We start from the raw sequence: 13,109 nt of genomic DNA on the forward strand, positions 1-13,109 counted from the left end.
CATTCTACATTCAACCCCCACACACAGCTTTTAGACGACTGAACTTCACAGGTGTGGAGCCTCAAATGCTGAACCCCAGACACAATGATGCTCATGCACATTACTCGTGACCCTGATACTTGGGTCTCTCATATTGTTGGTGAGAAATGACTTTTCCAGGTCATGATGTGCAATTTGGCCCCCAGGCAGCTCTGTGGAATGTGTTGTGTTGTTGTCCCCCAGGAACTGAATAACCGCCTGGCTGCAGAAATCACACGGTTACGGACACTACTGACCGGGGACGGTGGTGGAGAGGCCTCAGGGTCGCCCCTCACGCAGGGCAAGGATGCCTATGAGCTAGAGGTACTATCAAGAACCAGGTCCTGCCCTGTTCAGCCTTGCTGCAGAGGAGCCCCAGAGGAAGCAAGGTGTGGCCCTTCGACGTTGGAGGGATAGACTTGGAAAGAGGGATGAAGATATGACTCAGTGGGAGAGCGCTTGTGTAAGGCTGTGGCTTCCATCCCCAGCCATGCCCCCAAGAAATTTAAAGAAAAAAAACAAATAAACTGAAAGGACATAGGAAGATCCAAAGTCACTGCAAGATGGCCAGGGAGCAGTTAGCTGCCAGGCAGCCTGGGGTTCATAGGCAGGAGCCAGGGCCACCTTGAGAGGCTGGGGGGGGATGTTCAACCCCACCTTCCCTCCACCTGCCTCCAGCCCCACCCTCTCTCTATCTCACCACAAACACTGGCCACAGAAAGTGACCCATTTTATAGCTACATGAGTGCTATGGCCTGAGGTTCTGTTGCACTCCACTTCTTAGGAGCCAGGAGTGCTTGTTAAATCACAGTAACTGATTCTGGTGTATTATGGTGTCCTCTTAGGAAGATATATAGGTTTTTCTCTATTAGATGATAATTGTATCTTAAAAATGCTTCCCATAATGAGCACGGGATGAGTCTGGTAGAAACTTCTACAGGAATAGCATTTCCTAAGCCTGAGTGCTGGTCTCAGAAGATGAGTAAGTTGGCAGCAGTAGTTCCTGGCCTTCCCAGGCTGAGCTGAGGTTCTTGGGACGTGGAAGGGAATGCAGTGGTTTTTTTCCCTCTTCTGTTTCTTCATGTCATGTGGAAGTTTTGAGTAATATGAAATTCTCTGAGGTGGGCATGCTTGTCCTGCTCCCTCCCTGGTGTGTGGAGGGCTATCTTCTCACCTCTCAGTTTGTGCGTGTGACACTCTGGAGGTTCCCTGGCTCCTGAATGCCAGTCCCTGATTTCTCTCATTGTAGGTCTTATTGCGGGTAAAGGAATCAGAAATACAGTACCTGAAACAGGAGATCAGCTCTCTCAAGGATGAGCTCCAGACAGCACTGCGGGTAAGAGCCATGCTGGCGCTGGTGGGACTGGGCCAGGCTGCATCCCTGTGGCTCAGCACCAGCCACTCTAGGCTAGATTTCGCTTTTGTGAGGTCACAGTTTCTCAGTCAAGTTCTTTTAAAACATCAGCCTGCAAACAGGTGCTGGGGAAGTCAGCGGCCCGCCTGGCCCGGCCCTGGAGCTATGGTCGCTTGTGTTTCCTTGTGGTTCATCAGAACGGTGACACCTAGGGGAATGATCTTGGGGTGAGGCAAGGCCCCACCTGCATAGCTGGATCAGGCCCACCCCCCTCTACTCCTGTGATAGAATCCTTGGTGGCAGTTCCAGTCACTTAGAAAGTCCAAGGGGGCTTTCCTGACTTAAGCCCCTGAGGTAAGGTGCTGGGCAGTCAAGGCCACACTCTGCACTCATGGGACCTGGCGATTCTCATACATGTGCAGGTGCAGAGTGCCAGACCTGGCTTCACAGGCCCTGTTTCTTTCCTTTTGTGTTCAGTTCCTGCCTCTGGCAGACAGATCCACATGTTCTGTCCTATGGAGGAGCAAGGACCAGGCCTCAGGCCCACAGCCCGCTCTCCCACAGTGTTTCAGCCCTGATGGGGACAGACCAGAGTTCCACGGGAGCTTCCTCCCCTGGTCGTAACTACCATTAGCTCCGTCTGCTCTCTCCTTAGGACAAGAAGTATGCCAGTGACAAATACAAAGATATCTACACAGAGCTCAGCATCGCAAAGGCCAAGGCAGACTGCGACATCAGCAAGTTGAAAGAGCAGCTGAAAGCAGCTACCGAAGCCCTGGGAGAAAAGTCCCCCGAGAGCCCTGCTGTGGCAGGATACGGTGAGTCCTGTGGGATGTTCATGGGGCTCTCTTGGGCTGGGTGTAGACCTGCGTCTCCTCGGGACTGCAGCACAGGCGCAGGGGCTGCGTGTCCGCCCTCCTGCCCTGGCAGTGACAACTCCACAGTAGTGAGAGTCTGGTTTCTCCGTTTCCTGCAGATCTCGGCAGCTGGCTAGCAGCTCTTGCTAGATGCTTAGACTGAGGGTTATATCATAAAGTCTGTAATGGCCCCAGGTGGGGCAGGAGAGGAAACCCCTTTTTGCTTCTTAGGTGAACAGCAGGACTGGCTCCTTTCAATGTTGACTGAAGATATGCTGGTGGCTCTGTGAGGCAGATTACAGAGAGGCTGAAGAACTACATCTTGTCGAGCAAGATCAGATAATCCATGACTTCACTTGACCTTCATGATGACCTTTTAAAAACCTACCAAAAAACTAATAATAATTTCTTCTATCAGCCAGCCACAGAATGCTACAATGGCAGTATTGACATATACTTGGAAGAAATGTCATGTGCGTTGCCAGTGAGGGGACAGATGGCCATTCTTTCTAGAAGGTCATCATGCAGTATATGGCAAAATCTAAAATCAAACCATAGACCAACTCTGGATGGCAATGAAATGATAACAGTGATTGCTTCTGAGGAGGCAGCTAAGGTGTCCAGGGCACAGGGAGAGGGGAAGTCCTAGAATTAGGTGATTGCAGGCATACCTTTGACCTATCAAGATAACTTTGAAAAAACAAGCAGTTTACTGAGCTGAAAATAGCAGTTGCCATAAGGCACAGATGGAGGGCTGTTCATGCTAGACACAGCCACTTTGCAGGACTGGATTGAACCCAGTCGTTCAGAGCTGTTCTGCCTCTGAACTACATCCTCCAGGAGTTGATTTTGAGACAGTGTCTTGCTAAGTTGCTGGGGCTGGCCTGGAGCCTACCTCAGCCTCTCAAATAGCAGAGACTACAGGGATTACCACCACAACTGGCTAGACCTGCAGATCTTAAAAGAGGTCAGGTAGATATTTTTGTTATGATATTGAAAGAGTTATGACATAAATGTATTTAGTAGAAATTAAAAACCTCCATGTGCAGAAGGTGCGTAGGTATATGACCAGCATGGCCATTTTGCATGTGTAGGAGTAGACTTTGTCTCAGTGGGGGCAGGTCATGAGAAAAACCTGGCCTTACCTTGTTTTGTGATGGTCCTATGTCATCAGGAGGAGGCTGGGAATGAACAAATCTTGGGACCAGCTGATCTGCCAGCAGCGGGAGACCCAGTCTCCTGCTGAGAGTACACAGCCCTCAGCACTTGCACAGCTAAAGCCCCTGCAGGAACCAGCTTACTCTTCCCATGTTCTTGTGCCTTATGGTATTCAAAAAAAGCCTACTGTGTGTTATGGTTGTGGACTTTATATTCTTGCGGAGAGCTGTTCAAGGAAGTGTCAAGTTGTTCTCTGCGAGAGTGAACTTGGAAGCTTTTAAACATTCAGTCTGGTTCCAGAAGGTTCAGAAAACAAAAGGTAATGAATGGGTCTCTTTGTTTCTTCAGACATAATGAAATCTAAAAGCAATCCTGACTTCCTGAAGAAAGACAGATCCTGTGTCACCCGGCAGCTCAGAAGCATCAGGTCCAAGGTGAGTTGTGTCTAGCCCTCGTTGGGTGGGACTGAAGGGTGCTGGGGAGAGAAGCAAGGACCAAGGCCAAGCCTACCATGGTGCCAGCACAGAATCCCTAGGTCCTGCAGCCAGCCCACCTACACAGCCACCAGCTGGGCTGGTTAAGCTTCATGTCTCTTTCATGAACTTCCATCAGGCAGCAACGCCAAGAGGCCAGGGCTGCAAGAAGCAGGGGGTAGAGCGTTTTAGTGTCTTAGCTCGAGGCTGGGCTTCACCCCAGCGCATCCTTGTGTCAGTGCTGTCTGTGTTATTCCTTATATGTCCCCGTTGTAATACTGATGCCACCTGCCTTTGAGAGACAAAGCCACCCACCCTGCTTCAGCACAGCAGCCAGCCTTCAGTGTGCTCCCCAGAGTCTGGTGTTCGTCTGTCTCTGGGGAACGGTGGGTGGAAGGGGTCTGGCCAGCATATTGCATTTAGGATTTATTGTGTGTGTGTGTGTCTCATTTTTGCTTTTTCCCCTGACAGTCCGTAATTGAGCAGGTCTCATGGGATAACTGACTCGCGCCCGCTTCCAGGTCCCCTGTCGTGTAGGTAAACCACCTCTCACCACTGCCCACCTGCTCATGCAGGGGTGGCTCTCTGCATGCACTGCTCACACCTCCATAGCACACGCCTGTGTCGTTGTTCCTTAATTTTAATTCATCCTGCTCCAGCAAGCACATACAAAATCCACAGGAGGTTTCTGCACCCTGTTTGGGGGCGCTGACTCGCACTCTAACCCCTTCAGAGCTGACCCTGCCCGACGTGCCCCCGAGCCTGGCAGGCAGGTGTCAATGCATGCTAGACGGTTCATGCACGGTGCTGAGCTCACACACCCCCACCCCATCCCAAACAAACCCTTCCTGCCCCCTGTCAAGAGAGAGAGCTGACAGGTGCCCACTGCCCCTGGCCAGCAGTGTCTGCCCTCACTGGAGACCTCACCTTCCTACTGAGAGCATGGCCCAACTCCCTGTCATCCAGTGCCCCCTGCTGCCCCGTTCTCACAGCCCTTCTCAGCCTCCCTGTCCTTTAGGGCTGTGGCAGCACCTGGGGAAGTGGTTCACAGGAACCTCACAGCTGCACGCAAGATTCATGACTACTGCCAGCACTTTAAACCAGAGCCCCTCCCCGGCACCTCACAGGGAAGTGCTGTCCCCACAGGAGGAGGCGGGGCGGCCCTGACAAGAAGTGCTGCCTGTTAGTATGAGCAGGGGACACAGCGGAGCGTGTGTGGTCACCAGCTCCTGCTGCGTACGAGCCCCCCAACCTTCTGGAACATTCTGGTGGCCAAAGAACATCAGCCTTGAAGCTTGAGTGAATTGTGTCTGCCTTAAGAAGAGTATTAAGAGACTCAAGGGTTTTTTCCTAGTTGGATTGATCATGTTTTTCTACCCAAATATGGTTTAGGCTTGATTGAAAATTTGGGGCTTTTCTCCTTAAACATGAAGTTTAGTTTAGTAAAAAGGAAGCTTATTATTTTTTGGCTCATGATGTTCCTCTCTGAAGCTGGACTCAAGCCGCCACTTGTCAGCTTTTCCTGAGTGAGCTTGGAGCTCCCTGGTGGAGTTGGGCCTAGAAATGACATTTGGGGACATTTAGGGGCAGGGGAGTACAAGGAAACTGTGCTACAGGGTGTCCCTGCACATGCGTGACTCCCTGCAGTGACATTAAGACAGACAGGGCTATATAGAGTGGGTCTTTATATGCTGTGTGCTCGGTCAGGCCGAGCATTGGGAAGTCATAAAGCAAAGGTGGAACATGAAGACCTTTATGGAAACCCGCGGAAGACTATCCGGGCCGCCAGGGCCAGCTCAGACCCTGAGAGGGACTAGGAAAGGGTAGAGTAGACACAGAGTAAGTCTTACCAGGTGTTTTTTCCTGTTTGGCATGGCCAGGTTCCAATGTAAGAGGCCCGTGGTGCATAGGGCAGCCCCATGGGCCCCAGCAGAAAATCGGAGACTTGTGTAGACATCCTTTGGGACACTGGGTGTTGCAGTAGGGCTGGCCTCTGAGGCACTTGGACCTGGCTTTCCTTGAGTGCATGTGGAGACTCCCTCCAAGCCTCCAAGAAAACAGGAGTGACGGGGGCCAGAGACAGGGCCTTGGTGCCCTCGGGTGCAGTCTTGGCACCTTCCATGCATGTTGTCTTTACTTCCTACTTCACTCAGAAAGAGAGCGAGTCTCATGCCTGTGTATTACAGCAAACCAACTCAACAGCGGCACCGTTCTTTCTCAGATCAAGGGCAGAGAGAATTCTGTCCATGGTGTTCTCACCGGGGCCCACGTCTGTGGTAACCTCAGAGTGGACTGAAGAGACTAATCAGGAAGAGGGATGAGCCCCAAAGAGAGCTGGTGATCCCCTGAGACCTGGCAGGCACTAGTTCCCTTAGGGCCCTGTCTTCAGGCTGAGCAGCACCTAGGAGAAGACTCCAGAAGCCTTAGAGGGAGGGCCATCTCCAGGGTGAGGGGCAGCCCAGGACTTTGTAGTGGTCACAGCCTTCTCTGACCCCAAACTGCCCTGCCCCAAGGTGTATAAGGGGACACCTTGGGTACTGTGTAGAGCCCGCTACAGCCAGCTGTGTCCCTTGAGAGCGTCCACCATGCACACAGGAGCAGTTCCAGAAGCCAAACACTCCTGTTCTTGTGTCTCGGACTCGCAAGTTCATTTAAATCCTAAAGAAAGTTCTCAGCCAGAAAGGAGCAGGCCTGGCAATGCCACACGGCCCTCGAATCCTGCAGAGGTCTGCCTTGGGGGCGTTCACGCCAGGCCACCTGCCTGGGTCGCGGCCACACCTCTGCCCAGCATCTCTAGGAGCCTGACTGCTACACACTCAAATGCCTGGAGTGTCTGGGGCTACTCTTGGGCTCAGAAGTGGCCCCAGACACTCTAAGCATGTGTGGGTGTTTATTCACTTATTTCATATACACAAGTCCCGAGTGTAGAACAGACACTCAGAGCTGTTCTGAGTGAAGCTGGGCTCCAGACCTCAGGAAATGTCAGGCTGTCCTATGAGCCTCCCTATTGCTAGAGCTGCCAGGGGCTAGGGTCCCGGAAGGCAGTGTCACACCACCCAGCATTTGGACTAAAACTGGTATACTCATGTGGATGTGAGTCGAGGCCAAGCTCTTGGTTTCCTATTCCTGGTGGCACAGCCTTGCCCCTCCAGCTCTGAGCCCTGCAGAATCAGGCAGCGCTGAGCCTGCCCCCGACACCAGGGGGGAGATGTGGCAAGTGCGGAGCCAAGGCCCAGCCATCCAACAGGACATCTTTGAGAAAAGTCTGAAGTGGGAAACAGCCTGTCCCCCAATTAGCCAAATATCCATACTCTGGACGCACCAAGAACCCACGTGAACAGAGTGTAGCTTCTGCATTCTCGAAACTCGCGGTGGTTATGTTGGCATGTTCTTAAACCCCACAACATCTGGTGATCCCCTCGGGCTTCTGCCTGGGGAATGCCCAGGGTGCATCTGCAGCAGCAGATAGATGCCCCAGGAGAGCAGGGCACATGTCCCAAGGTTACCTGGCTCATATGCATAGAGGAACCAACGTGCACAGGTGCACATGCAGGAAGGGCCACGGCTGGGCAGTCACCTGGCTCACAGCGCATTTCCCCCTGGTGGGTCGGTCTGGTTGCTCTTGTCTAAAGAGCCCTAAGCCCAGAATTAAGCTACCGAAACACGTGGCCTTGTTTCTCTTGTTTTGTTTTTTTGCTTTTGTTTTGTTTTGTTGTGCTCCCCCTTTTTCAGTCGTGTAAATTTCTGCAGGGGAAAGCGTACCCCACCAGTAACACCCTCCCCAGGGGCCGTTTCTTGTCCTAGCATGCCCACTAATCTCAGGAGCCACCCCTCACCCTCTGCCTCCGCACCTGCACCCTCTGACCAAAGCCCATGCCTCAGTGTCCGCCTGGTGCCCGCCACCCTCTAACACAGTGTCTCCCCCTCTCGCACCCCACCCAGAGTCTGAAGGAAGGCCTGACAGTGCAGGAGCGGCTGAAGCTCTTTGAATCCAGGGACTTGAAGAAAGACTAGCTGCGTCCCACGCAACTTGACACACCCTTCCCAGCTGGCAGCAGCACGACCCAAGCAGCTTCTTGTCCGTACTTTTGTTTGTGTCATTGTCATCATTAACTGTGGGTATGGATGCGTGAGAGACTGGTGTCTGGGTTGTCTGCACACTCCCTGCCGTGCTGACTCTGGCTTCTTGTCCCCATCACAGCTTTTTTTCCATGGTATCTGAAATTAGTGAAGCTCCAGCAGTGGGGCGGGGAGGGCCGTCCCACGGCGTCGGAGCAGAACGCCCTCCACGGCCCCACCGCACTCACTGTCAGTATTAAGGCTCAGCGGCCTGTTGATAAGCTAGCCCTGTCTCAGAGTGCAGGATGGGGACCTGGCTGCTGTCCCAGCTCTGCTGCCCACTGGCCGGGCACCACCAGGCGGGCAGGTCCTGTTGGGCAGAGAAGAGCCACCTGGATGGTCGGGTTTGGCCTGGACCGCAGCGGAGGTGCCTCCCCTGCCTGGTTGCTGGAGGAAGAGGCCCCGCGGGCTGTGCAGCCTGCATGCGCTGCCTTTTGGCCTGGGAGGAGGACAGCATTTGGTATTTGTTCCACTAATGCAGCTTAGAACCACGCCCCAGATGACCCTGGCAAACCTTTCACAACCTGGAAAATGTTGGAAGCAACCATTCCTATTTTTGTTTGTTTTTTATTAAATCTTGCACAAAATCCCCGGCCCCTCTCATTCCTTCCTCCACCTGGTCCTTCCTTGCTCTGAGTCACCCTGATCTTTTCCTAACTGCTGGGATTGGTGGCCTCTTCCTGGGGCTTCAGACCAAAGTGATGGATTCCCTCAGGGAGTCATCCAAAGGGAAGAAAGTGGCTCACTTTTCAGTTTCCTGAAAAGAAACCGTCCCGTAGCTTTTGCAGAGGCTGAGGAAGAGCCCCGCGTTAGTCAAGCCGGGGGTGCGGAGGATGTCAGGGTGATGAGAAGAGCCAGCAGGGCATCTCGGGACTGTAGTGAACCTGAGCTCTGGGGGTCCCCTCGCCACGCCAGCCTCTCAGAGCGTGCTTGCAGTGAACCTGGGGTAATAAGTCTGCTTTTCTGAGTCTGACGGGACCTTTTTAACTGTCCAAAACATTCTGCAGCACTTCGTGAAAGTCTCTTACATTGGGGTTTCCATTCTGTTCCTGTGACGACCATTAATTCCATTAAGTCAAGCAGATCAGGAGCCCCCAGCACACAGGAGTGATGCAGGAGAATCGAGAGGTCTTGTATCTGCAAGACCCCCACCATCTACTCCCCTGCCGTGCCCCTGTCCACTGGCCCCATTGCCGGAGCTTTCCGTTCATGCCAGTACTTGAGGTGGATGGATGGTGCTAGGTAGATGGAGGCTTTGGGAGTGAAGTGCAGACATCCCCTTGCTCAGTTGATGGACAAGCTCCTCCAGGCCTTCTGGCCCACCCTGGTGGGTGGCAACAGGACGGAGGCCCAGGGTGGGGTGGTTTGCAACACACCTAGCTTGCACAGGCCCCGAGCCTCCCCTTCCGCAGCCTTAGTGAGTCCTCACCCACACCTGTAATTCCTTTGCTCCTGGTCCATGTTCTCAACAGCAAAAGCACATTCAAACTGTTTAGAATCAACTTGTCAGAAATCCCCAGATTGGCAGCACTTGAGAAATGGCCATGACCTGTCTGCATCCTGCTCAGACTGGGAATGTGCAGAAGGAGCTCTAGATAGTGTCCAGTGGACCCCGAGGGGACATGCTGTGCCTGGTCTTGGGGCGCCATGATTTCACATCATTCTCTAAGGGCTGCTGCCCTTCTGTTCCACTGCGGTTCCTTTGTGACCATCCATGCAGCCCCTGGGTACCCGCTGACCCTGCCTGCAGGCAGTCTCCCCCAACCCCCGCGGTGCTGCCTAGAAATGGGCTCTGCCTGCCTCAGACACACAGGGCTTTGTATAAGAGCAGGTTGGCCATGTTTTTTAGAATTATTTATATCCCTGGAGGCTGGGCCTCAGGACATGACCTTGAGTGTACACTGGGGGTTAGAGGTGAGAGCAGGAAGAGGCAGCTGGCACCTGGACTCCTGTCCCTGTGACCCCATGGCAAAGACCCACACTCACCCCGAGACAGCACTCCCCGCCCCAGGTCTGGTTTGGTACTTGGGTATCACCAAGAAACTGGGCCAGCAGAGAAGGGGGACACTGGCTCCTGTCTACACCTCTGACGGTGGCCCTGCACTGACTGCTGCCACACTGCTGCCCGGGTTGGTCAAGTCTTGAGTGTCAGGAGTGGGCTGTCCTCCAGCTGGAGTGAACTGGACAAGGAGGAGAATGAAGACTTCTTCCTGGGCCTCCCGTGTTTCCAGGCTCAGATGCCCCCTGGGGCTCGGGCTGGCATTCGCCTGTGTCTGCCCTGGGAGCCCCTCTGCCGGTCTTTGCTCTGCCTGTGGCATTGCATTCTGGAGGAGGGGCAGGATGTGGAGATGGAGTGGGCGGGGGCGGTTTCTCAGGGCTGCTGCAGGTGGCAGGGGCTGTGTTGTGACGGGGGTCTCAGTCCCCTCCCAGCACCAGCCAGCAACAGTAAGCTCTGCCCACTTCACTGTGAGGATTCTCCTATGAAGAGTCACTTGGGACCTGCGAGCAAGCCACGTCATACTCGGCGGGGAGTCCTCTGACTCCTGGGCGACTTTCACCAACATCTGCGCCCGCCCACACAGGAGAGTCGTTTCCTGCTGGTCAGGTTGTCCACTGTGGTGCCCGGCACCTGAGCAAGGGGACAGTGGTGCTGCAGCCTCCCTGGGGCAGGGATCCCTGCCAGTGAGGCCGCCGCTCAAGCCTCGGCTGCAGAGACTCTAGAGGGAGCCCGGGGTTGGGTGGAATGGGAACATCTGGGATGTGGGGAGGATGTTGGAACCATGGGTTTCTTCAGCCAGAGCCGACATCAGAGTGGATCCTCCCCAGAGGCAGCAAGAAAAAGGCAGAAGAGCTCAGAGCACAGGCCACACACCAGGCAGAGAGCCATAGGTGTGGCCAAAGTCTGCTCCCACACTGGCCTCAGATCCAGCTGCGTGCTGACAGACGGCTCCTGTGGGCTAAACTCAGGAGAGGTGGTCACAGTTTGTAAAAGAATAAAATTGAGCCTGAGAACATGCCTGGAAGGAATCCTGAGAGATTGGCCAAGAAGCAAAATCGATGGCTTAAAAGACATTTAGGTGGAAACGTGAGTAGGACCTGCTTCCCTACAGAGGCAGGCAGGGCACCGACTTGCCCACCTGGCAGGCGCCTAGAATGAGCACGGCCCCATTCATCCTGACCTGCTGTGGCTGCAGGGTCCTGGGCCGGGGCCACCCAGCAGGTTAAGTGGGGTCCACGCAGGGGGGCACACCCCCTACCAACAGAGTCGGTGTCCTCTGCTCCCACTGCCCCTCCTCATTCCTGAAGACCAGGGAGCAGCCCTGGGCCCCATGCAGCCCAATGTCTGAGACGACCCAGAGAACACTCTGGGGTCCCTGTTGCTGTGTCTCTGCATGAGTATCCAGTGAGGGCCACATGCAGAAGGGGCAACTCCCAGCAAGTTTTACTTTCCACGCACACAGTTCAGCTGGCAGGGGACTTGGTAAAACTGGCGGGGCCAGGCTTGGCAGGAAGAGGACATAAGCCAGCGTGGGGAGTGCAGCCCTGCACCCTTAGCTCCTGTGAGGACAGAGCGTGATGGGCAGTGGAGCTAGTGGACTGCCCAGAGATGGGACGAGCCCCTTGAGCACACCGAGGGCGAAGGCCTTAGGCACTGGAGGGGAGCAACGCACTGCTGTCTGGAGCTGCCCTCTGCCCAGGGTGGTCTGCTGGCAGCCTTTATTTTTTTCAGAATTTCCTGTATATTGTCCAGAGCAAGCAGTGTAAATATTACTGAGAAGTGACTGCAGGGACTTTTGTGACAAAGTTTGTATGGCGTTTTAAAAATCTGATGTAGATATCCCTTTTCAAGACGGGGAGGAGGACAGCTTTGGCACAGCGATGAGCCCTGTCCAGCCTCCTAAGAACAAGATTTAGTGGTCACTGTATCTTGTTAAAAGCCCAGGTCATTTAATAGATGGTCTTAGAGGACATGGACAGCATCTTAAAGACAAGCCACACCTTACCTGTTGCTGAAAGCATTCTGGACACCTGTTCTTGGCAGAACCATTCAGAGTCCTGAAGGACAAAGGAAAATGGTGGCCGTCTTGACCAGTCTGTTTAGTAATCCCAGACCTGTCCCTGGTGGGAGGTGAGGCTGAGGGCTTGGGGGCTGTCAGGTCTCCACACCTGGTTCTGACAGTGTCCAGGGCTGTGCACAGAGCAGCTGAGCCATCTGGATCCCCAGCCACCTGGTTATTGAACTCTGGAGGTCATGAACCTTGGAATGCATCGCATCTTACGATATGTATTTCTGTGAAGTTGGTAAGAAAACCATCACAGGAGGGCTGAGATTGGACAGTTGGGAACCCAAGGCTGCTACGGTGTCGTGATTCACAGCGGTGAGCACAGGTGGCAGCTTCCGAGAGGGTGGGGCCTTCCCCAGTTCCAACTCACCACAAGGAGATGAAGTTACAGCTGTCATCGGATACATGCAGCCCCCTGCAGCTTGCTATGGTCAGCATGCTCTTGGCACTGTTCCTCCTTAGAAGTTAGTTACATCACTTGTTTAGTTTTATTTCAGCTAGGACTAGACTGTAAAGATCATGAAATCCACTCTTGTGTTATGTTTCTATCACAAAACTTCGATTAAAATGGATTTTAAAGGGTTTAGTTGCCTTCACTGTTAATGATTTATCTACTGATAATGTTAGGATTCGGAATCATTAATTCAGTATGAGCATTAATTCGTGTGGTTTTCCTAAGGTGACTCTGTGAAACCCTGTAACATGTCCAGGTGGCTCCTCAGCAGCTAAGAGAGTTGATTAGCCACCTCACAAACGTCCCTTCTACCAGGGGGCCCTGCCCAACTGCTGAGGAGCTGGGGCACCAAACACGGGCAATTTCTGTCTGTGGGACAAGTCTGGAAAGAAGCCACCAAGCCACTTTTGCCACAGTTCATCACTGCAGCAATCACATGAGGGACGTTCACAGAACAGCCCTTTTACCTGCTGTTCAACTTCTAACGATCCTGCTCACCAGACTACAGATATGTGCAGAAGAAAACCCAGGGCCTATGAGCCAGGTCCATCAGGGCCAGCTTGGCCTCCCGGGGCCGGGCACCCAGGTGGCTGCTCCCCACCAGAGCCGGTC

The 13,109-nt window shown here is 53.6% G+C and overlaps 1 protein-coding gene across 5 annotated transcripts in view; it reads left to right on the forward strand.

The window, feature by feature from the left end:
• Mprip (myosin phosphatase Rho interacting protein) overlaps positions 1-8,526 on the forward strand; it is a 134,083-nt gene extending 125,557 nt beyond the window's left edge. For 3 of the 5 annotated variants that reach the window (XM_026408721.2, XM_077801173.1, XM_026408719.2), the window contains 5 exons: positions 223-342; positions 1,268-1,354; positions 2,028-2,190; positions 3,736-3,821; positions 7,803-8,526. In XM_026408721.2, coding sequence (XP_026264506.2) covers positions 223-342; positions 1,268-1,354; positions 2,028-2,190; positions 3,736-3,821; positions 7,803-7,874 — 528 coding nt within the window. In that variant the 3' untranslated portion in view covers positions 7,875-8,526. Of the gene's footprint in view, positions 1-222; positions 343-1,267; positions 1,355-2,027; positions 2,191-3,735; positions 3,822-4,331; positions 4,398-7,802 lie in introns of all 5 variants that reach the window. The other 2 variants (XM_077801175.1, XM_026408720.2) reach the window with 1 other exon arrangement.
• The last annotated feature ends 4,583 nt before the right edge of the window (positions 8,527-13,109 follow it).

This window comes from Urocitellus parryii, chromosome 7, assembly GCF_045843805.1.
Source record: "Urocitellus parryii isolate mUroPar1 chromosome 7, mUroPar1.hap1, whole genome shotgun sequence".
NCBI lineage: Eukaryota > Metazoa > Chordata > Mammalia > Rodentia > Sciuridae > Urocitellus > Urocitellus parryii.